This window comes from Phalacrocorax carbo, chromosome 16 (assembly GCF_963921805.1).
Source record: "Phalacrocorax carbo chromosome 16, bPhaCar2.1, whole genome shotgun sequence".
NCBI classification, from domain to species: Eukaryota; Metazoa; Chordata; class Aves; order Suliformes; family Phalacrocoracidae; genus Phalacrocorax; species Phalacrocorax carbo.
The window spans coordinates 1670990-1694461 of NC_087528.1; the positions used below are offsets into that span (position 1 = coordinate 1670990).

A 23472-nucleotide genomic window follows, 5' to 3' on the forward strand; every position below is an offset into this window, starting at 1 on the left:
TTCAAGTAAGCATTGCTAGGAAAAAATCTGCCATTTATTAGCACACATCCTAAACTACTCAGCCCCATTGACAGTCTGGCATGTGCTTTCAGGAAAATAACAAGAAGCCTGGATAAAGTTCCTTTTGTTTTTAAACCTAAATTCACTTTAAGGTGCACAAATTATTAAAGCATTTTTTGTGATTTGTCTAACTCTTTCAGTGGACCTATTGGATTTTTCAAGTTATGTGGGTGAAAAATGGGGAGAAGTTATAAACTGCTTTTGCCCTTTCTGAGGAGGTCTGCCATGCCACTTACCCCAAGGCTGCCAGAAAATGCAATACTCAGAAAAGGCATTAGAATCAGCTCATCTACGAGGAGCAGAAAGAAGCAGCTGGGTGCACCAGGATGATGCACGTGCACAGGATCAGACCAGCTCAGAAGCCGCTGATTAAACCGTAACTTCCTGCAGATTTGCAGCATCAGTGCCTGGCACAAGAGGTGGAAAACAGCAGGCCACCCTTCTGCTAGCGTCAATCCTGCAGCAATGGAAAAAAGGAAATAATGAAGCTAGCAGAAACAAGAAAATGGAAACTAGTTTGTCAGACCACACTGAGTAGGAGAGAAGGCTCTCTAAACCTCATTAGTAATAAATTAGGTCTCAAAGGAGATACTAATTCTTCTAGAAGGAAAGCTGCCTGAAACATCACCTGAGCAACAGCAACTCTGCAACCATGTTCTCCTGCTGAATAGAAAGTGCCACCCTAGTGCTCTAGGAAATAAAGGATCCCTCAGCCTTGCTCAGGAAGGTAAAGACAGAGCCCAAAACAAGAGAGCTTCCAAGGAGAGGTTTCCAAAGCATGCCAAGGATGACAGCTCAGCACTAGCCTGGGAGGGTTTAGTTCTTTCTCACTGACTCACACCGTGCCACAGGCAAGTTACAGGAGAGAACTAGGAGAATACTCTTTTCTTAGCTGGAAAAGACGAAAGTAGCATTATGTCAGGGACAAAGGAACCAAAAAGTTTAAAGAGTAACAGAGTGCTCTCCACAGAGTTTCACCAGTTCCAATTCAAAACCCATTGGCTGACGAGTACAGCAGCATTGCCACAACCGCTTCTCCCTCCCGTGTATTATCACCCAAATTATCTCAGGACAAGCTAGCAGACGACCTTCCGGGGACTATAATCTGAACCAGTGCCCTTTTCTGGCCACATGATGTATGAATAGCAGGACAGTAACACAATCAACTTGCTTGCTACCTGCACCTTCTCCAAATCACCACCTTGCTTAACAAGGCCACTTAATCTCCAGGCATGCTCTTTGCCTCTACAGCTCAGAGGGGGACAGCTCTGCCTTCTTCAAGGGGTAAGTGGGCACGAGTCTGTGCCAGTGTGAAAGCTGCTGCTGCTGCTGCTGGTGGGAAGAATAGATATGAGAGCAGACAAGGATCACAAAAGGGAATTCAGAGTTTTATTTCCAAAAAAGAGCAATGTAGTGTTGAAACAAAAATCAAGTTCAATTAGTTTTCCTCTGATTTGAATGGCTACAAAAATAGATTCTACCCAAATCCGTAAAGCCAGTTAACAGTACCATAACAAACAAAACCCAAAATTACTCATTCAGATACCACATACAGCAGTCACAGGAATCTAGCATATATTATTTAACTTTTTTTTGAAAAGTAAATTTCTAAAATGCTTCTGTTAAAACTGAAATACCCATACGATTTAAAAAAATTGTACAAAAAATAATTTTAAACCAGTTGGAGGTAACAATGTGCGTTTATTAAAATCCTGCACCAAGGCAGTAACATTTATAATTTAAAACCCAGCCCAGTAGAAAAGGGAAATGTGCAAACATTTAAAAGTTAAGATGTACTCAGAGGCTTGTGGTGCATCAGACCTGGCGATCCACTTCTGTCCTAATGCAAGGCGGGCTCCAAGAGGAGATGTCTCTAGTGAGGCACTAAAAGGGGAGGCAGAGGCAGGCACGCATATGCATGCGGGCTGCAGCTCACTAGCCTGCGCTGCAGGGAGCAGTGGTGCCCTCTCCCCGGGGACGGTTTGCCCAATCAGTAGTGTTATGGCACTCAATCCGATGCCAGAAAGTCCTTGATGAATTCTGGTCAATCTGCTTTGGGATAAAAGTATGCAAAAGCCATTTTAGAAAACAGAAGTTGGAAGCTAACGAGAGCTAATGAGTTGATATAATGCTATGTGAAATGCATATCATTGCATCAGCTACAAGAATTTACACAGGACCCAAAGCTCTAGCAAGGCACATCTCCCCACACATACACTAGATACGAGCGTATTTTGATAGACAATGTATAAAACTATAAAAATACAGTAACCTCCCTCCCCCTGTTTTCTGCCCAAGGGTTTTCAGAGTTAATGCAGACTTGCATGTTGCTGTGGTCACTACTCAAACCCTTCAAGCACAGAGGAAGGGAAGAGGGCAAAGAGGGATTCCATGCATCATGTTAATGCTCGGTAAAGGCACCCATTTATTTGGGAGTCCTTAGTAAGTCTTGTCAGAGTATTGCTGTGAGCTCTGGCTACCTCTCCAGTTTGCTTTACAGTAAAGTTGAGTGTCAGGCAGGAGCCTTTAAAGCATTTTTATCTCCTCCTCTAACGCTGATGCAGCATATTTACTCATGTGGCACACAAGGTGCTGAACAGTGCTAGCACCTCACACAGTCAGCAGATTCCCATCCTGAAAATTCAGGCCAGAGTTCTGCACTATCACAAACCATTTATAAAAGCTAAATTTCATCAAACTTCATTCTACTTCCTGCTTCCTTTGGCTACTTCACCAGGCCTGAAATATCCTTAGCCTCACCTACCTCCTCCATTACTTAGTCCATGTCCTAATGGACTTCTTGCCAAATTTCTTTCTGCATAGCTCCTGCAATGACACAAGGAAAGGTTCATTATTGCAATGCAGTATCATCCCATCCACTCCCAGCTGCTGACAGAAGACCAGGATTAGGTAGTGTCCAGAGGCAGTGCGCAGAGCAGAGCGTGTCAGGCAGTCACTTATCCTTACACACCAGCAGTTACCAATCCCACCAAGCCTCCTGCATCCGTTGCAAACAGTATTCCTTTGTCTACACTTCCGTAGCCCCTGTCACCTGAACATCAGTATTCTAGGGAGACAAGATAAAGCCCCGCACCCATGGTGGTAGCTTAGCTTTATTGTATAGACAGAATGGGAGCAGAGATACTGAACATGTCCAAGTGACAGTGACAAGCCAGGATTAAAACTCCAGAGTCCCATCCTCGACCGACTAAGCCCATGTGGCCTGCCCTTAGATCAGTATGGGTTGACACGAATAGAAACCTGTATGCGAATACTCAGAGTCCTGTTCCTTTGGGATGTGGGAATGTGATCTCTCCTGCTTTTCGGAGAGAAAGAGACAAAGCATTATTCATTAAAAACGTCAAGGGACAACATGTGAAAGAGAACCTGCCTCTCTCTTACTCCTTCCCTTTGGTAGTTTGTAGAACATGTACATGACCAGATTCCAGCACAAGGATCCCTGCCATCAGGTTGGGCATTCCCCTGCTTCCAACTAGAAATGCCCTCCCTCACCAGCCCCACCCACTAGGAACAGAAGTTGGTTGATACTCACCCTCTGCCCCCCTCCAGAGTACTCTGGATCTCCTTCAGGACTTCTGGAAAGCAGAGGGTTAAAGCAGTGAGCCAAACCAGTGGAGATCTGCTTTCAGGCAGCAGCCTAGCCACATTCCACACCCCTGCTGAACAGCCTTTAAAACCTGCCTCCCTCAACACAGAGGTCAGACCTTGTAACAACATTGCCCCTTCAACAGTACCAGGTTTCTACTGAACAGGCTGGCATAAAGGACTGAAGCAGCCATTTGCCAGAGGAAACGCTGCCAGTCCCAGTGTACCGGAGTCCCAAAGGAACAGCCTGTTCCAGTTGTCATTTTACAAAAGTCCTATTGGAAAGTAAAGATCCTTCTCTTATCACAGCAGTGAATGCAGCTATGAGGAGCAACCCCTGCCTGAGGGCATGACTACCTGTCCGACCCCTCACTTCTACCAGTTCATGAAAATCCAGTATTTCTGCCAGTCCTGTGTAACTGCAGATCCCTTGGAACTGAGTACTGGAACCCACAAAATTCCCAGCAGCTTTCTTCTTTCCCACCCAGAAAGGCACCTGCCCCGTCAGTAGCAAGACTTCATCTCACTCACTTTCGTCATTGAGCAAGGCATGTTCCATCAGCCTCCCAGACTTCCTTTCTACAAAAAAGAGTAGGAAAAGTGCTTTTACCTCACAATATTTTTCCCTTTTCATGAAATATGTGACATTGGAAACCTACAATAGAACTGGATTTTTTTCCCCATGTTAAGTACCTTTTGACTTTACTGGATGCTTTGCAACTAATCCTTAAAGCCTCTCACATGCTGAGCTGTATTTTCCAGCAATACTAGTTTGGCTAATAGAAGATCTCATCTGCCATTTCAGACCTTATCTTTCCACAGCCTCTTCCTCCCAACAGAAACTACGTTGTACCCTCTTCAAGGCAATCTTGCCACATGCAACTTACTTCAGAGCTAGCAACTACTGTCCAGGCAAGTCAGTGTTTCCCTCATGTCCCTCCTTACTTTTCCCTTTCTTAGGTAGAAAATATCAACTGTAGCAATAGGAAAGATGGTTCAGGTTTACACCTCACCATGCTACATTTAGTACAACTATTTTTTGCTTACCATCTTCTCCGCAGTCACCCGAACTTCTTCCTGATCCCCTAGAAGAGGGGGCAGAAAACAATCACTGACTCTGAGGCATAGGGGGGACAGAGAATTCACATATACTCCTGGCAGCTACAAGAAGCTCCCTCCCGCACATGCTAACTAAATGGTTTGTTCAGCAAGAATATAGGAAGGGCTTCATCACATGCTGGTGATGCAGAAGTCTGCAGGCACCAGAGCGCATTTCTAAACTTTTGGAATAAAATCCCTATAGGATGTCCACGAGTGTCAGATCTATGACTATTTGCTGATGTTCCAAGAAGAGAGGAGGAACATGGGATTTCCCTTCACACAGCAACAGTTCAGCCTCATCAGTAACACACAGCTCCCAAAGTGTGCCAGAGTAAGGTGTCTGTCAGACACATCATGAGGGAACAAGTAAAGCGAGCCAGAGCTTATAATTTATTACTATCTTAGGGATACCAATTCCGATGCTTCACTATGTCCCACCAGCTGTTCTGCAAGTTGGAGAACCATCAGGGAGAAGGTTACATTCCCTCATGCCCATCATCAAGGAATGTTGTTAACAAAGACCTCAAAGTCTTTTTTTTTTTTTTCCCTAAGATGACATTCTCTATGAAACACAAAACTTTGTTGGAAACAGTCGAGTAGATCTCACTACTCAGACACGGTCAGCGTGCAGGAGTTTTACAGCTTTTACCTAGATTTTCTTGCAGCATTCTCCATGCCAGGCTTGCTGTGCACGTGATTGTTGCTTGTGACTTCTGGCATGTCCACAATGCACCGGGGCCCCACTAACCATTTGGTAGAAAGGGAAAACCTCTCAAACTCCGACGGTGAGATCAGATAGAAACCTACAGATGATTGGGAGTTTATAAGCAATTCTCAAGTCCAAGAATACAGTTCCAGAACTAGAGATGATCCAAAATAGAACGACTCTAAGCACCCTCTATGTTTGGCAGAAAGGGCTTGCATTTCCTCCTACGTAAACTAGGAAGAATCACTGAGTAAGATATTACCCCAATTTCCCAAGGATTGCTTAGCCTAGAGACTGGGCAATTTAAGGTTATCCTGACAGGTAATTGTATTGTCCTGTGCTAACACTTATGAAAAGCAGCATTTAAAGATGTAAAAACTGAACTGCAAAGCAGCTATCTGCCTTCAGCAGCCATACGATGCTGGATCCTGGTTTTGCAATTTGAGTGTTGACCCACAGGCATGTATAGGAGGCACAATGCAGCCACTTCCCCAGTGCCTGCTGCTTAGAGAGCCATTCTCTTGACTCCAGACAAGAGGAGCATGGCCAGATGGCACATCCAACCTGTTAGCTGAAAACCACTGTATTCATTAACAATACTGGAATAAACTCACGTCTGCTAATTCACATGTCAGTACCTGTTGGCAACTGCTTCTGGCCAGAAACATGTAAAGGACATATTTATGTAATACTCACATGTATACACAGCCGGCTCTAAACACTAAGCCCTAAAATCCCTCCCTCTTCCTTCGTCTCAAACACACAACAGAGGTAGGTGCCTCGGGAGAAGCACACCTTACCTTGGCCATATTTGGTGAAGACACAGGATGCAATGCCACTCACATCCTCTTTGCGAATACAGGGGTAGCGGATCTGTAACTTGAGGAAGGGCAGTGAAATTATCTGAATGTCTCCCAGGTTAGTCAGGACAGCCAGGTCATTTTCACTGTAATCGTCAGTCTTGCAGCTGCCAAAGTTCGCAACCGTCACCTTTCGTACCCTACAGCCTTCCATGGCCGTCAGCTTGAGCTTCAGTTTGGAGCTAACCTTGGGTAACGTGAATACCTGTCAATAGAAACAAGACACTGACATCTCTTTCCTGCACAAGGGCAGCAGCCGCGCCCCAGGACACCTGCTGCTCCCTCCTTTAACAGTGTTTTCATTCACAGTGAATGCACACAGGTGTAATCTGAGTCAGCCTTGCCCCTGCTCATGGGACAAGGCGGCATCGGCCACAGTCAGCATCAGAATCTGGTTCTGTTCTGACACCAAGCAATTTTACCCTTCAGACTGCAAGCTGCATTTCTTCCCTAGTTCTTTCAAACCCCTTCCATATTTGGCTATAAATTATCACAGAAAGAGAACAGGGTTTACACTAACTGTGTCCTCTTCACATTAAAAAGCCCAGGCCAGCCTAGAGCAAGCTACTTCATCTTCTCTTCTACGCTGTCTAGTTAGTGTGCAAAACAAGAAGCTTTTTAGTTGCTTCATAGAAATGCCTACCAATTCCAGCTTCTGTACTAACCACAGCAAAAGCTCTTTCTCAAAATCAGAAGCAGCCTTGTCCAAAGAGTATAATGTAATATACAAACAAAATTTCGACATTCAGCATGTGCATCACAATGCTGAACACCCAATTTGTCAGCACACACCTGATTTATGGGCTGCATCAAACAGAAATGCTGTCCCAGGGATGCTATTTGTGTACAGAAGAATAAGCACTCCCAAGAGTGGTCTTTCCACCAAGTACTGCTCAGCGCTTTAGCAGATTTTACGTACAGTCCATATGCACCTCCTGGGTGAGGCTTACCTTAAGTTGCTCTTCAGACACCACCAACAGCTGATGGCTGCCTTGCATATCAGGACTCTTCGAAAGGTCATGCGCTACTTCTAGAGGTTCTGGGAGGGGAGTGCTGCGTCCATCCAAGACAAGTATGCCCACAACAGGAGCCCTGTGCATCAGCTGAATCTCTTTGGCTAGACAAGCAAGATAAGGAGGAAAATCAACAAACAAAAACCAAACAGGAGTCTAGTCAGAGACACTGTGTTACAACCCACTCATGTCCTCTCAGAGCTGGAGACCTACACGGTGTGGCTATAGAAACCCTGCCTAAAAAGATTTAGTAGTTAAAGGGCATTTGCACTGAACTGGGTCTTGTTAAAGAGGAACTACTGTTACATAAAGATAGCAGGTCCAGCTGTCAGAATAAGGTACATATGCACTGAAGCTTGATGGTAAACTTCAGTGACAGCTGATGCAAATTCACATCTCTGAACTCAGCAGGAAATGAGGCTAAGGCACATAAGGCAGTGCTGGAGCTCACTTACTCTTCAGCTCAGTCGCTGCAGTCGGCATTGCTTAGTTCAGACGCTGCTACGTTTAGCTCCACTCTCAATTAGTGCTGTTTATCAGTGAGCTACCTTGCTTTTCTGCATCTAACTCTTGGTTCTATGAGTAATAGCTCAGGTCCATTAGGACCTTGCTTTCACAAGGCGTACTTACCCTGCTCTGCCCTGACAGGCTCATCCATCCTCCTCTCTGCTGGAGGAACACGTAAACAGAAGGCGTAGACTGTACCTCCATTGGTGCCTGCCCACAAGGATGGGCAGTGACGAGAGCCTGGAGCAACAAGAAGGCTCATGAGCAGGGCACCATCTGTGACATCCTTGGATAACTGCTTTCCACTAGCTATACACATCCTCCCTCTGTTTACATCCTAAATATCTTTATATTAGGGCAGAATGGCCAGGGAAACAACAGGCGCTTAGCACTTCTTTTCCCAGTACGTATCCATCAGCAACCCTGATGAAGGATGTGGCACACGAGTAAAAAGAGAGTGCTGTTTTCATGAGACACCACAACTGCTGCTTCCAGTTGTCACATATTTATATTACATATGAGCAGAGTAAACTTGTGTGTGATATCAGCTGGGGCTCTGATGCACAACCAGCCACCACCCTCACCAAAATTATAAAGCTCTGCTGGGGCAGGGGTGAACTTTAGAGTAATAAGACAAGGAAAAGCTTATACTAAGAAGTCAGAAATCATTCCAGCACATTTGAAAAGCACACATAAAGGCTGCATCCAAAGATGAACTACTGCTTGCCTTGGATTAGCCAGCAGCCAGAATGGCTAAATAACAATTCTGCATGACAACATATGCTCTTGTTCTATATTAGTTTTTCAGCACAGCACAAAGTAGGACACAGGAGGTGCCAAATTTTCCTGGCAGTAAATCCTAATACATTCTTTGGCAGAAGGAGGAAAAACCCGTTTGGAAGAAAGGAGAGATGCTTTTTCTACTCACTGTCTCTCAAGAAGGTATCAGCAAAATACAAGGTGCGCACAAAGCCAGTGAAAGAATCTTCTGCAGACCGGGCTTCAATCTTCCGCTGGACTGGCGCCAGTTCCATTTCCTGCAATGTGTCTTGGTCAAATTTGGCATTTGCTTCTTGCACCTTCAAAGATGAGGAGACATTTTGTCAGTCAGGCAAAGACATGGCGGGGGGGGAGGGGGAGAGAGATAGCAAGAGTGGCAGCAACAGAAAGGGAAAGCACCCTCATACCAGGGAACAGGCATATTCTGCATCACACGTTCAACTACAGACAGTATGTTTTCTCTAGAAATGTGACTATTTTATCTAACAGATAGCAGCAACAGAAGTTGCCATTTTTGCCCTTCTACTGGTAGCTACTGATACCACAGAGGACTCCAGACTGCCTCCTGCTCTACGCAGTCTAATCAGAACTCTGGTGCTCCAAGCTGTAAATAGACAGGACCCTAAGAAGGGTGAACCCCTCACCTCTGAGGCATTTCCACTACCTCCTCGTCGCTTCCTACTGGACACCCGGCTTCTTCTGATCCGCCTGAACGATTGACGGAGGGACTTCTTCAAGGATTTCACCCGAGACAGTGGGCCTTCTAAGGCCAACTGGTCACTGGGATGCAGCGTACACCTGAAAGAGACAGACAGTAGGCATGTGGTCACTGGGAGGCAATCACTCCCAAGAGTCCAACAGGACACACACAAATGTCAGAACATGCTTATATACTCTTGAAGATCTTCAAGGACAGAGTCCATTGAGGCAGGGCTTCTTGCTACATTGACTGCTCTTGAGAAATTGCTTATCACGACTTGCTTTGTTGGCAATTCCAGGCCACCTTTGACAGGGGATTATCACAGACCTCCTAGAAAGACGACACTTACTTGACAAAGACCAGTCGTTTCTGCTGGTGGTCAAAAAGCCCAAAACCATGACTGGTACCAAAAGCCACAAGCTTCCATTCAGAGTGAAGGGCCAATGAGGTGACCACAGCTGGTGGCTGACACTGGACAAGGACAAACGGCTGGAAACCAGCTTCAAATCGAACAGGTCCATCTCGAGTCTTTAGTTTCTCATGACCTTTCCATCGATAGCCCTCTTGGTCCTGCAGGAGATCTGCTTCAGCATGGTCCACAACATGTTCTGCATCTTCGTCATTCAATTCCATCACCAGTACCTGAAAGGGAGAGGACAAACTTTGCTACAGCTCTTACAATTCAAGCAGTCCTCCAAGCTGCAGGCCTTCCCAGCAGCTCCAAAACTACAACATCTCTCAGGGCATTAGATAAAGTCTAAAATACAGATTAGGAAAAGCAAAGAAATATGAAGCAACATTTCCAGCAACTGGATCAATTCACCACTACAGAAATGAGTATTTACAATTTTAACACATCTCCATGTTGCGCTGCGGCAACCTGCACTAAAAGCAAGGTTTACAATGACTGTTTAGATTTCAGTACCTGCCCTGCTGTACCAGCTACAGCCAAGTACCCGCTGTATTTACACAGGTAGATCTTCTGGATCCCAAGTCTAGGATCATCACTATAAGGGTCGAAGGTACCAACCTAGGCGAGAAAATACACAGTGGCTGATCTTTGCATGAGCATTAACTAGGACAAGAACCAAAACTCCTCAGGTTGCAGAAAGCTTCTCCAAGCAATAGCTATCTCACCTTGCGAAGTGGAGGCCATTCGTCCTCACCCAGGGTGTTCATATTGTCATTGGGATCAGCATCTGTGAGAAATACTCTCACTGTGCTTAGCTTATAGAGGAGATGTAAGCAGACACCAGACGCATCCCAAAACCGCACAGTGCCATCTTCATGCCTGTGTGGGGGAGGGTTACAGAAACACACATCGTACAGGGGAACAGCAAGTCACCCAGATGAGGATGATAAAACACAGAGGGGAAAAAACAGAACCAACGATTAAACCACACTGTTTATAAAGCCCTGAGCTGTGGCAATGCAGAGCTTAAAGAGAAATATTTTCAGGGTTTTTTTAGTTAGTTTTTTTCCGCGTTTTGTTTTCGGTTTGGTTTAGGTTGGTTTTTTTTAAATCGAGTTTGTTCTTGATTATCTGACACCAATGTACAATCTAAGATTACTCCAAAAAGCACTGGAAAGGACAAAAGCTTACCATATAGAAGGAACAACTCATCCTGACAAAAATACTAATACTGGGTGGGAGGGAAAGAACTCAAGCTTTAATCTTAGTTCTCCAGGTTAAAATTAGCCACATTCTTCCAACGTAAGGGGGTAAGGACCTCTAACAACATGCTGCATCAAGAATGAAGTCTGAAGAACGGCCCACTGAAAGTCTTAAAAGTGCTTTGAAATGAAAATGATACATTTTTATGTGATGAGACAATATCTTGCTAGCTACTTCCACCGCTTAGCTAGATCTGTTCATGCTTATCAGATAGGAGGCCAAGCTAACCTCTTTTTTGAGATTCAGAACATTGTAAGTGAGGGGGGGGAATGCTTCAAAACCTGCAAGATTAAGCTCCACTTTTACACTGCTCCCTTTGAACCAGCCTGGATTACGGCCAGCACTTCTACACTGATGTTTGTGGGGGAACGGATAACAAGTCAGAAATAATAATACAAGTAAGCCAGCTTTATAGGTTATCTGTGGACATCACAACCTGTTTGCTCAGAAGTAGCATAATCAGGTAGCTTTACAAAGCCCAGCTTTGAGAAGTTGTACTGTAAAGTTGCAGCTTTCTCCCTACAAGACGAGCACACTCTTATCTCTCGGGAAAGCCTCAGTTAGTTCAAAAGGAAGAACAGAAACTGGAAAGGGCTCCTTGGTTGTTACCAGTTAAGTACATACCCTGTTAGAAGCAAGTCCCTCTGCGGAGGATCTGGAGCTATGTTGGTGCCACCATCAATCGGCCACGGCTACAAATACATTAAGGGAAGACTGTGACTTCCTAGGCAGTGACAGTGTGAAGAGAATATGCAGTCAGCAGGAGAGCATGAACTTCAGTGCAAGTGGCAGTGAAACAGTCCATGCTGTTAGCTTTTGTTTGGATTAGATGTTCCTGTTCTGACACCAGCTGTGCTTTTTAGACGATATTCTACACACTTCCTCAAGAAGCTGGGCCGAAAGCTTCACGCTTCTAAACAAGTTTGTTACCACTGACAGCTGGGAACACTCAGACTTTCCTTCTAGCTTGTCAAAGCCTGAAAAAAATATCACATTTTAATCCCCCAGTGTGAGTAACTGTAGTTGTGGTGCTCTGGGAAAAAGCCTTTCTCGACCCTATGAAGAGGCAGGACGACGTCTGTTGGGACTCATCCCTCCACACGCAGTCAGCAGTACAGACCACCCACACTCTGAGCAGTCACGCTGCTCTTAAACGCATGGGAACGTGTGTACATTTAAAGCTGCCATACCATATTCGAGTAGTGAATGTTCTGCTTGCTCCCAGCACTGATAATCCTCTCCCACAGTTTCAGTGGGATGTTGGAGACATGGTGTGAGCAGGTGATGGCTGAGCAATGGAGAGAAGCCAGGTATGGAGGATGGACTGCCGGCCAGCCTGCAGTTTTCAAGTCTATAACTACCAGCTCTTCTTCTGCCAGCACCACCATAGCAGAAGGGTCATCAAACTCTGCAGAAACAAGATTCATTGAGGCTGACAAAAACGACCATCCAAGGTTAACAGAAACAAGCTTCCTTCCTGGAAGGCTTATTTGAAAACTCTTATCACAGAGCTCTACACAAATATTTTTGCTGGCAAAAGCTCTAAATGCTTCTGTGTTAACTGGGCCTACTGAGGCGCTAATATTAATAGATTTCAAGATGCTAACAGATCTACTGCAAGTTCATGCTTCTTTATACCACTCCTGGAACTGTCACAGAGTGACTTTTTATATATTCCACTGCAGAATAAAAAAATTTGTTAACAACATACTTGGCTAAATAACACAAGTTCATATTCACCACTGTACAGCCAGAACTCAAAGGACTTTACCTACAGCTAATTAGCAGCATGGGGTGGGCAGACACGCGTACAGCCCAGCAGTGACCCGTTTAGTACTGTGTTAGGACCACAGTCCATCTAGGCTAAGCTGCTTAAAAACAGTAATGCCTTGGGTTCTGCAGCATGCTTCTCTGCTTGAACTGACAAGTAGTTACAATTCAGCTCTCTTACTTTTCATTTTCCCCACTTCTCACAGGTTGTGATACATCCTCTGGACTTTCTTTTTTAAGGAGAGTGTACATCATCTAATATATACTCATATGTATATTAGACAAGATTACAAACACAGGAAATCTGTTAATGTAACTTTACTGATGACACCCGACACAATCAAGAACTTAAGATTTTTATATTGTAACTATAATTAAAGTGAAAAAGGTTTAGTCCACAAGGACATTACTGCAGTAACGTTTGCGAGACAGCCACAATAGCATCTGGTGGGGAAACCCAAAACCACAAATCAGTTCACACCAACAACGATTAGCACAGCTACAGAAACTGAAGTGACTGCATAGCTGTAACGTGTCACACTGCAGGGGGTTGTGATAAACTGTGGGCCACAAGCAAACTAGCAGCTTTTCACTGACCTTCCCTGCTAACCTGTGCTTTTACTTCCCTGCTTTAGTCCTTTGATTACCTGGAATATACTTGCAAGAAGGCACGTCTATAAGCAAGCACATACCAACGCTGTTCACTCAGCAAAATTAACTTTGAGTAACTAATACCTGGCACCACCCTAGTTAGACACCCCAAGTTTCACTTCTGACTAGCCAGAGCCATAACACACAACTAATCACTTCAGCTTCTTCATGAAAAAACGTTTTACATTCAGTTTTACTTTGCTTTCTTACGTGCCATCATTTGCAGTTACCCACAGGACTCTGAATAGAACAAATATCATCATACCCATACTACATTGCGCATGGTCAGCCCTGCACTCTGCCAACATTAACGAAATACACTCTTTTAACAATAATCTTTTCCCTGCAAAGGCACACATCTGAGCTCATTGCTTATGGCAAGAATCTATTTTAAGTTGCTGAAGTAGCAAGCATACTAGAATTTGTCATGGCTGCCATACACTCATCCACCTGCTAATTTAAAAAAAGAAAAAAAAACACCAAACCAACCCAGCCAGGAAGGGCTAGCCTTTTGAAAATTGTTTCCACAGCATATTCAGGATAGTGGAAAGTCAACAGCTACCACCATGCCGCGATGCATAAGCTTTGTGCTTATTAAATTAAGTGCCTTTGGTATACAATTAATACCTTCGTATTGCCATTACAGGGAAGACTGCTTAAGGGCAAACAAGGCAAGCTACGTAGATCCACTAAGCTTAGGCAATCAGCCACAAGGAAGCTTGTCAACCGCAGAAACCTCATTTTATTGTAAAAAAAACTTCCTCATCTAAGTGCAACAGCTTCAGCTTCCTGAAGCAGCTCCTGTCTGTACCCACTAGAAGTCACGTTAACTAGATAATTCACTCCTTGGGAAGTATAAATATAAAGCCTGATAAATTCAGTTACTTCATCCTAAAGGACTTCTAATCATATCCAGGAATTTAACTTTAGTCAATCTCTTACATAAAAACCCTCAGATTTCTTTCATCTTTAAGACTTTTTTTTGTTCCATCATCTAGAATCTCAGCTCTGATAAATGCATAGGAAGTAAAAGGGTCCAGTTTCTTTAATGATAGAAGCTAAACAGTATGCCAAGTTTAATGGCATTGTTAAGCTTGAAGGTTTAGTCCTATAGGTTCTGCACATTTGGAGGATGCTTATAAAAGGCAGTGTTGTGTTGGCAAAAATCAAAACCAAACATATACAGGCACTTCATCTCAGTTACATTCTGCCTATTTCTAGTACTGGGTTTTCAGTGACTTGAGAGGGTCTTGAAGGTCTGGGGAGAATCCAAAAGCTGTTTCTTTACGCCTGCTTTCCCAAGACACTCCTCCCCTGGATCTGTGGCCTGCTTTGTACAATAGGCCAACCTGCATCTACATATTTGAATGCCCATACCTGCACAGCGTAGCTGGGAGCTGTCACCACCACCAGCAGTACACAAGACAAATAGGTTTGGAAACTAGCCCACTAGGCAAACCAGAAATTAGAAAGCCTGAGAAGATTCAGCAACAGAAGATTTGCCTACAAACTCCTGAAAAGCATCTAGGCTTCTGCGATTTGGTCTGACCCAACTTCCCGTACTGCACATTTGCGGAGTCTGAAATAGCATTTTATACTCAGTTACTTCAAGTTAACCAGAAGCATTAGACAAAGAGTTCCTGGAGAAAATCCCTTACAATTCCATGAAAAGAAAGAATATGATGGCTACTGTGGAACTAAGGGCAAAGCAGCTCTTCAACAGAAGCAAGAATCCGACAGGCTCTGCGCAAGCCGTGGAATGAGTGGTATTCAGTTTTAGAACTGTTTACACTCATGTTCACCAGCAGTAAGTAAATGAAGTTCTCCATATACTGACCCTTGGTTTATGCACCCTTTGCTGATTTATTACCCAGAGTCCTATTCATTAATCCAGGTAGTAATTAAAAGAAACAGTGTCTCAGTGGGAGTAAATTCTGGTTTTAATTATTGCCTCCTTTGAAGTGCTATTTCCAAACAACAATATTCAGATCCTCATTTCACGACCTGGTTGTGTCCAGTGTCCAGCTTACACAGACACGAGCCTAAGAGATCTTTTCTCATTAATGGAGTGGTTAATTTTTTGAGGAATGTATGGAATTTATAACCAGCCCATTCTTTATACCAGTATTTTACACTTCACTTTTAAATGGCAAATCTCTTTTATGGTTGGACTCAATCTTAAGGGTCTTTTCCAACCTAAATGATTCTATGATTCTCTGTTAATGTCTCAGAAAACCTCCAAACAACTGATCTCCTTATCACATTTCATATGTTCGTTACACCGGGCAGATTTCCACATGTGACACAGCTATTCTAACTCCTCAGTAATGCCCTTTCATCACATACCTGCAGTAGGCTCTGAGCTGAAGATTATAAAGAAGTCTATCACCCGTGATGTGAAGTCAAAGGCTGTTTGCTGACTGCCATGGACAACAGAGATACTGTGTCGGTCACCATAGCTAGCCCGGGGCATCCCTCCTTGGAATATAATGTAAGGAACCCTTAAGAGAAAGGCATGGTTAGAGTGGTGTATACTGAAGTGAGGAATAAGCAAAATTTCAAAGACATGAGGCAAGTCAAACTTTGATAAAAAAAAAACAACTTATAACTTATAACATTACTCTAGAGGGCCTTTATGGTATCATGAACTGCACCCTTTATAACGCCTTTAAACAGGTGAGAGTGAAGGAATACACCATGAACTTACCCATTTTTTGTTGTCTGCCAGTAGATCTTGGAGATGGCCTTGCAAGGAAAAGGACCTAAGAAAACAGAATTATTTGCTATAGCTCGAGAAGAGCATCTTTATGTTAAGAAGTTCCTTATTCTGTTTCACCTAGGTCACCTTGGCCTCCAACTCAAGGGAGCCACTTGAATTAGTAGGCACAGCCACCACCTCCCCAGACCAAGCCACATCAGACAAGTCTTCTGGGGCACACTGACCACAGCACTCCTCAGCAAAACAAGGCTTAGACTTACGGGAAGTTCTGAACCATGATGCCGATGGCTAACAGGGAGTGGAAGTGCTGTTGTAGGAGCTGATTAACTAGAAAGGGTTGTTAAAGACATAGACATTCCTGAAACTAATGTAGAGGTGATAGAGCTTTAGAAGCTTCTATAGGCTTGAAAGATGAGGTCATCCCCATTTGATGGGTTTCAGCAAATCAGAGGCATCATTTCATCACTGCTCAGGTCAACAAAAAGTACTCTTAGCTCACTATTAATTACAGAAGATCCAAGCAACTCCTGCTGAACAGGACACGAACTAAAACAAAGAGCTGAATCACCAACACCCTTCTGAAAAAAGGGACACTAATTTCTTCAACACATTTGCTCTCCGTGTTTAGGACAGACCTCAACATTGTAAAGGAGTATAAAATCCAAGAAAAAAAGCTGGACTGAAATCCCTTAGTGGAGGCTCACAACCCATTCAAAAGGCAGCTCTGCATTTTGCCATTAGGATTAAACACTGGGGAGAACACGACTTAAATATCCCACACAAGCTCAGAATGAGTTTGCGTTTAGATGAATATGCAACAATTAAACCTCACTTACTGACCATAAGGCACAAGGGTTTCCAGAGGCTCGGGCTGCCTGTTGTCACTGGATACTGGCCACTGGGTGTAACTTCCATCATAGTGACAACTAATGAATTTACTGCCGTCCCTCTGCCAGTAGAGGTTCTCCAGTTGCTGAAGAGGAAGACACACAATGACTGCTCTCCAGAGAGCTGTCACCCCTCCAAAAGCAATGCATTCATACTAAAAAAGGAAGTTTTGCCAGGCTCTCCCTTCACCTACTTGTCTTCAGAGTGGCCTGAGAGGAGAGAGCCCTTCCTCCCCTGCTGAACTGATTTTGGATTGAATTAATACCTGGCTTCCCAGGAAATGGTGTGTCGCTTTGTTATTCTGCAGGTCCCAGAGGACAATCAAGCCCCTGCTGTACCCAATCAGGATCTGGTCAGGGTTCTTAGGATGCTCCCGAAGGGCTTCCACCAATTCACATGATCGCCTGTTACTGTACTCTTCTGGTACCCTACAGAGGCAGAAGGAAAAAACCAAGAAAAGTTTATTCCAGGTACAACCCACTATGACTGTAATAACGGTTAAGGTGTAAGAATGAGAAATGAAGCAACAAAAAGTTCAAACAGATGAGAAAAAATACGATATTTTCACAAATCCTTCAAGCAGCAGCAAAGTCTTACGTAAGACATCGCACCAGGCCTGCCACATTTTCTTCAGGGAAAACCCAAGGTTTACAATGAATTCCAGGCCTGGATCCCAGGGTGTAAAGACAGTCTGAATCACCCACCCTATTCTCTTGTGACCCTTACACAATAAACGTGACATGGAAACGTCAGTAGGAAGCAACAACGACATGAAGCAGGACAGTTTTCAGCAGCACTTGAGTCTCCAGATTGACAAAACCCTCAGTAGGACAAAGCAGTGGCAGAAGTTCTGCCAATGGTCAAAAAACATAAATGGGCAATTACAGCTAAGCGCAACGCTTTCTGCAAAAGCAAACGCAAGGGACAGGAAGCAAGGTTTGCAGATTTACTCCCAAGCGCCTCCCGTACAGCTCTGCCTGCATGCTACACCGCCACAGCGACTGCACTGGGTTGACCAGGACAGAAACCGTTACTTAGCACCTACCAGGACCAAAAGCTACTTTCACAGGAGTCATGCAGATTTGGACAATGCTTAACACAACAGTGAGGCCCCGATACATAATCCAGGGTGGTATTTTAACAAAGGATATGTCTGCTAATGGGATTCCACCTCTACACAGCAGTGCCTGTTCGCTCACTCACCGCTGCAGCACAGCCTCAGAGGTTATGGTCCTGTCCTCTAGCACTCTGAATGATGGAAGCTCCACTACAAAGATGTTGCCGCTCTCTGTGCCAAGATACAGGACTTCCCGTGAAGAGTGGGGAAGGACAGCTGTTATCTGCGTGGCGCTCGGCGGAGACCTGGGGATGCAAAGAGGCTCTCATCAACTGCGTGCAAGACAGCTATCACTGCTGAACTTGAGAGAAGCAACAACTCCACAGGGATATTTACAAGTGTCATTTGCTTTATAGCCAGAGATTTTGAGCCAGGCATTATTCTTCTGAAGGAGGAAAACACTAGCTTTAAGATAAACTATGGCAAAAGACTTTGGACAAGCGTGTGGACAAAGACCCAGATGCCTTTTTACAGAAGCCTCTCTTATTAAGTGTCCCCAAAGGAGCTAAAAATAGCTCACCCAAAACGAGCAAGATCAAGTGAAACTAAAACCATAGCAGTATTTTAAACTGTGACTTAAGGAATGCTTAGATTTACTTAACCTTAAGATTTACAGCTCCTGTACACACAGAAGCAGATGCACAATATTAAAAAAAGATGTCACGCTTTACATTGGTACAGCAGTTTTAAAAGGTGGTCTCCTGGGCCCTTGCCAACTCCTGTTTGGCTTCCATGGACGCCCCTCTAATGGGCTCACGGGAGTGTATGTAAGAACAGGACAAGCTCTCACTAGAACAATAGCAGAATTTTCTTACTTGCTGATCCCCAAACTAGCTCAAAAACCCTCTTGTGGATTACCCAGGTGGCCCTTTCAATGTGAAGCGGTGCTCCTCCTGCAGCTCAGATGCTCCACTGTGCTGCTTCAGGCTCCAGAGGTGTAAGCTGTTATCATCTAGCAATGTCACCAGCTGGCACTACAAAACCACACAATATGCCTTTTTCAGAATCACAATATTAAACGTAACACAGTAAATCTAGCAATAAAGTTGCTGCTGCTCATAATTCTCTGCTAAAACAGGAAGGAGCAGCCAGCCACAGTTCTTTATAGTGGCAGGTACATACGGCACCACGCTGTTAGCTAACAGCAAGGTATTTGGGGGTTAGGGAGAGCCAAGAAGTAGCCTGAAGGCTGAAAACCCTATTATATAGGACAAAGGCACAGGTTATCACTGAGGAGGATGACAAGAATTTAGGCCCTTAAAAAAGATCACCCTCTGCTGTAAAGTTCAGCCAGGCAGCTGCAGGCTGTTAGCTCACCCCCTTCTTGCTCGGCATGGTTTGCTGCAACACACCCCAGCTTTGGGTGGGGCTGATACAGTTTACTACACCACACTCCTTGCATTCTTCGTGTCCAACCTCATTCTGGAGGGTTGTGTCAGAGTCCTTTTATGAGCCCAGCCCTGCTGGCTGTATGTTCAAATTGAAGCATTTTACCTGTGAAGCCACACCTGGTGCAACACTCCCCACGGGAGTTTCAGCTTATACCATTAGTTAAGCAAACAGACACCCAAAACCACCTCAAGAATTAAGTCCCTCTCATAAAGAGGCCACTCGTGCTATACTGAGGGCATCAGACAAAGTATGTGGCCAAGACACCAGTCTGGCAGTCAAGGGAAGGGGAAGCCGTCAGGCAGCCACCAGGTATTTGGAAAATTCTGCCTTCCTATTCTTAGTTTGTGGCAATAACTGTTCAGCAATCCCCAGGAGCAAGATTCAATACCCCAAAACACAAAGGCAACAAGCTTAACAGCCAGCAAGGTTGGCAGTACTGTTTTGAACTCCTAAAAATCATTAAATCAGCTCAGCAGCAGCTACTGTTCTATCTGTTCTGCAGAAGAAAGACCACCCAGTCTACAGAAAGAACAGGGGATGCAAAAGGAAAAGGAAGTTCTCACTCTGCAGCAGATTCCCTGAACTACTCTGGCCTTATTACCATGCCCAATATGTTGCTGAGACAAATGACTAACAGTTACAAACAATAAAGCAACTCAAGTCTTATTGAGCATCTCCACAGCAACAAGTGCTGCTGGGAGCACAAAATACACCGGGATAAGCATTCCTTACGAAGCAGTGTTTGAATATACTTGGTAATAGGAGTGCAGTTGCCTGGACCAAACTGAACACCTGTTTAAGAGAGGTCTACGTAAGTCTCAGAGGTACTGAAGATACACTTACCTGATCAGGTATAAAGTGAATCTGCATTACAGTATTGTTTTCTTCATGCAAGCCCACGAACTCCACCCCAGGAGCACCATATCTGAAGAGTTTGTTGAGGATCTACAGTATTTAAGACGACCCACAGCTACAATTAATTGATAAGAAGCTTGCTAACAAGCAAGATGAAAAGAGTTTAGTTTGAAACCATGTTTTACCACTAGTGATTGGGCCTGAAATGAACCAATAAAAACCTACTGATTTGATATGCTTGCGGCAGGTTACACACACTACAGGAGAACATGGAAGTTTAGTTCATCCTTTGAGAGTATGCAGAAGAGGTGCCTGGACCCTGTTATTTTCTCAGAGATGTTTAGTGGTTTCCCAGACACTACAATCCTGCTTAACTAATTTGTAACCAAGAGACAGATGGCTACCGCCCACATGTGGAGTTCAGCCTCCAAACACAAACAGCACCGGGAATGAATGATTAAGCAGGCAGAGAACGCACCAACTTTTCCTTTCTGGGCTGAGTGATATGCCTGTTTTACAGCTTGTCTAGCTGGTACTGTGCCATGGGAATCACCTCAGTGCCTCGCGTATACACAAAAATCGGATCGAACATCACTAGCTAAAAAAAAAGTCACCATCTTCAATGTTTAGGTCTTCAATGCCTGGATGGTCAAAAAATCAGGAAGCTGAAAGCATTTCTGACTTCAGTTTTAAGCTTTGAAATAGAATTGCTTAAAAAAACCAAAACATCCTGCCCCAAATATTTAAACAACCCTGGAATTCACAACATGGATTGCTAAACTTAGGCCAGATCTAGTCTGACCTTCTGCATAGCAAAAGCAAAGAGACTCGTCTAATATCTGCATCAGCTCAGCTTCTGTTTGAGCTACAGTTCAGCTCCTGGCAAGATAATCCCATTCTGATCAGACCCGAATCACTTCAAACCTAGGCAAACTGTTCCAATGTTCCAGTAACCCCTGCTTGCAAGTTTATACTTAGTCTAACTTTTTATAGCATCTTCAAAGTTGTGCATTCTGATGCAGTCAGAGAAATCTAGCCAAAGTTATTCAAAAGAATACAGCTTGATGGCTCCTGATCGCATTCCAATGGCCATAAGGCGGAGGAATGGGCTATAGCCCAGTGCACTGGGTTGATGGGGAAATCCATGTTCCACAGTCTGGTAGAAAGAAAACAAAATCACAAAATCACAATCAATTGCATGTTTCATGGGCATTGTTGTATACAGATAAAAACCACAAGTTAAATACGGCACGGCAGTCTGAAACACAGCTTAATGGCAGCTTTTTCTGTTGAAAAGTGTTTAAACACAGGTTAGATTTGCTGAACAGCCTACAGATGATGCGTTCCAAGAACCCCTGGCTCCGCAACAAGGATATGCAGAAGTGTAACAGAAATGGAAGAGAAATATTCTGAAAACAGTAACCCAAATCAGCTCTTTATTTAAGATTATGAATAACTCTGCACAAGCACAGCTTACTCAGTCACCACAACACACCCCATCACTCCACATCAACTCTACTTCTGTAAACCAGCTGCTCAGCACAATTTCAGAGTCCAACAGAAATACTGCATGTTGTAAGGTCAGCTTTATCTGCCAAATTCCACACAGGTCAGCCGTTGTGACCTCCTCTTGTTGATTGACGTCAAGAAACAGTGCAAAGCTATGAAGAACTATTGAGTGAGCATCAGTGCCCACCAAGAAAACTAAACAGATTTCCTATGGGGCAGTCAGGAAAACTAATGTAACTGATATCCATCTTCCAGAGGTAGAAGAAGGAACGCTGCAATTTGCTGACAGCAGGAGCTTGCTAGGCCACCTCAGACTAATTCAAAGCCATTTGGTAATAAAAAGATGCCAGTCACGCTCATGGGGAGCGCTACGTTGCTTGGCCTTAGTGGCTTCCCTAAAGCACAGCTTATACTGCACCAAAAGGAAGATTTGGAGTGTGTTGTAAACACTGCACTTCACATGGCCAGTGCATTTACACACTGTGGAACAATATTCTGCCACACTTAAAGGATGCAACCAGGCTGCTTGTAAAATAGCTCAGATGAGTTTTCAGAAGTGCTAATGTACAGCTATTATCATTGTTGAGACAAAACAAGTATGCATGAGTGTTCAACAACATACAGCCATGTAAGGAGAGAGTTGTGTGCCCAAAGGTTAATGGGGCTACTTCCTGGAAAACATCATTATCCTTACAGCCCCAGCTTCTGGAAAATATGTTCTTCTAAGGCAAGCTGCTCAGCTGCAGAATAGAAATTTGTTACAGAACAGTCTGAGGACCACTCATGCAAAAAAAAAAAAACCAAAAAACTAAGCAGAGAGCCCTCCATCTACACAAATAACCACTTGCACCTCTCTCCCATCCTCATTTCCATCATGTCTTTGGCTTTATGGTTTATTCAACCTAAAAGTAACACCTGGACTTTATTTCCTGCACAGTGATTTCCCAACTTAATCCCTTGCAGGAGAATCAAATAAAGCCAGTTTCATTTCTGTGGTCATGCCATTAGCCTGATGTGCTCACAGCTGCTACAAAGCAGTTTAATGCCCTTTTACTGTCCCTGATCAAAAGACACAGACATAGGAGGATATGGCTGACTCCATAGTCGGCCACATTGCTTCAGTTTTAGCCATTTGACCACCATTCATAAACTGTAAAAATAGATCTCCTTCCTCTAACTCATCAGTTGCTCCAGTCTGAGGTCCGATAGGGGAATATGGGACCTTTTAGCAGATATAAAATTGGAAATACTGGAGCATTTCCCAAATTTCTGCTTGCCAACTCATAAGACTGGGCAAAGGAATAGTAACTAATTTTGACCTTTTATATGTAGTAAATTAAGATTAGTACCACTGGCTCCAAGACCCTTTATGATAACTTAATCTCTAGCCATACTTATTTATATTCTAAGAAGGCAGTTTAAGTTTGTATCATTAAAAAACAAATTTTGAGACATCAACCTTTTTAATGTCACCCTGGAAGTTGTTGCTAGCCAACCTTCTCTTAGCTACACATATAAAACTACCTAGAGGAGACTGTATGAAATTAGGAACTTATCTATGGG

General features: G+C 43.9%; 1 protein-coding gene across 6 annotated transcripts in view; it reads right to left on the bottom strand.

Moving 5' to 3' along the window:
- Window positions 1-1427: 1427 nt before the first annotated feature.
- The window catches only part of LLGL2 (LLGL scribble cell polarity complex component 2), a 34440-nt gene continuing 12395 nt past the window's right edge, over window positions 1428-23472 (bottom strand). For 4 of the 6 annotated variants that reach the window (XM_064467315.1, XM_064467316.1, XM_009514276.2 and 1 more), the window contains 24 exons: window positions 21459-21556; window positions 20389-20470; window positions 19012-19127; window positions 18240-18398; window positions 17302-17464; window positions 16989-17121; window positions 16137-16191; window positions 15776-15930; window positions 12199-12416; window positions 11633-11700; window positions 10471-10624; window positions 10259-10363; window positions 9683-9975; window positions 9278-9431; window positions 8782-8932; window positions 7977-8093; window positions 7284-7450; window positions 6274-6538; window positions 5417-5570; window positions 4714-4751; window positions 4198-4245; window positions 3614-3656; window positions 2825-2886; window positions 1428-2112 (listed from right to left, as the gene is read on the bottom strand). In XM_064467315.1, coding sequence (XP_064323385.1) covers window positions 2105-2112; window positions 2825-2886; window positions 3614-3656; window positions 4198-4245; window positions 4714-4751; window positions 5417-5570; window positions 6274-6538; window positions 7284-7450; window positions 7977-8093; window positions 8782-8932; window positions 9278-9431; window positions 9683-9975; window positions 10259-10363; window positions 10471-10624; window positions 11633-11700; window positions 12199-12416; window positions 15776-15930; window positions 16137-16191; window positions 16989-17121; window positions 17302-17464; window positions 18240-18398; window positions 19012-19127; window positions 20389-20470; window positions 21459-21556 — 3006 coding nt within the window. In that variant the 3' untranslated portion in view covers window positions 1428-2104. Of the gene's footprint in view, window positions 2113-2824; window positions 2887-3321; window positions 3377-3613; window positions 3657-4197; window positions 4246-4713; window positions 4752-5416; window positions 5571-6273; window positions 6539-7283; window positions 7451-7976; window positions 8094-8781; window positions 8933-9277; window positions 9432-9682; window positions 9976-10258; window positions 10364-10470; window positions 10625-11632; window positions 11701-12198; window positions 12417-15775; window positions 15931-16136; window positions 16192-16988; window positions 17122-17301; window positions 17465-18239; window positions 18399-19011; window positions 19128-20388; window positions 20471-21458; window positions 21557-23472 lie in introns of those variants that run through there. The other 2 variants (XM_064467314.1, XM_064467318.1) reach the window with 2 other exon arrangements.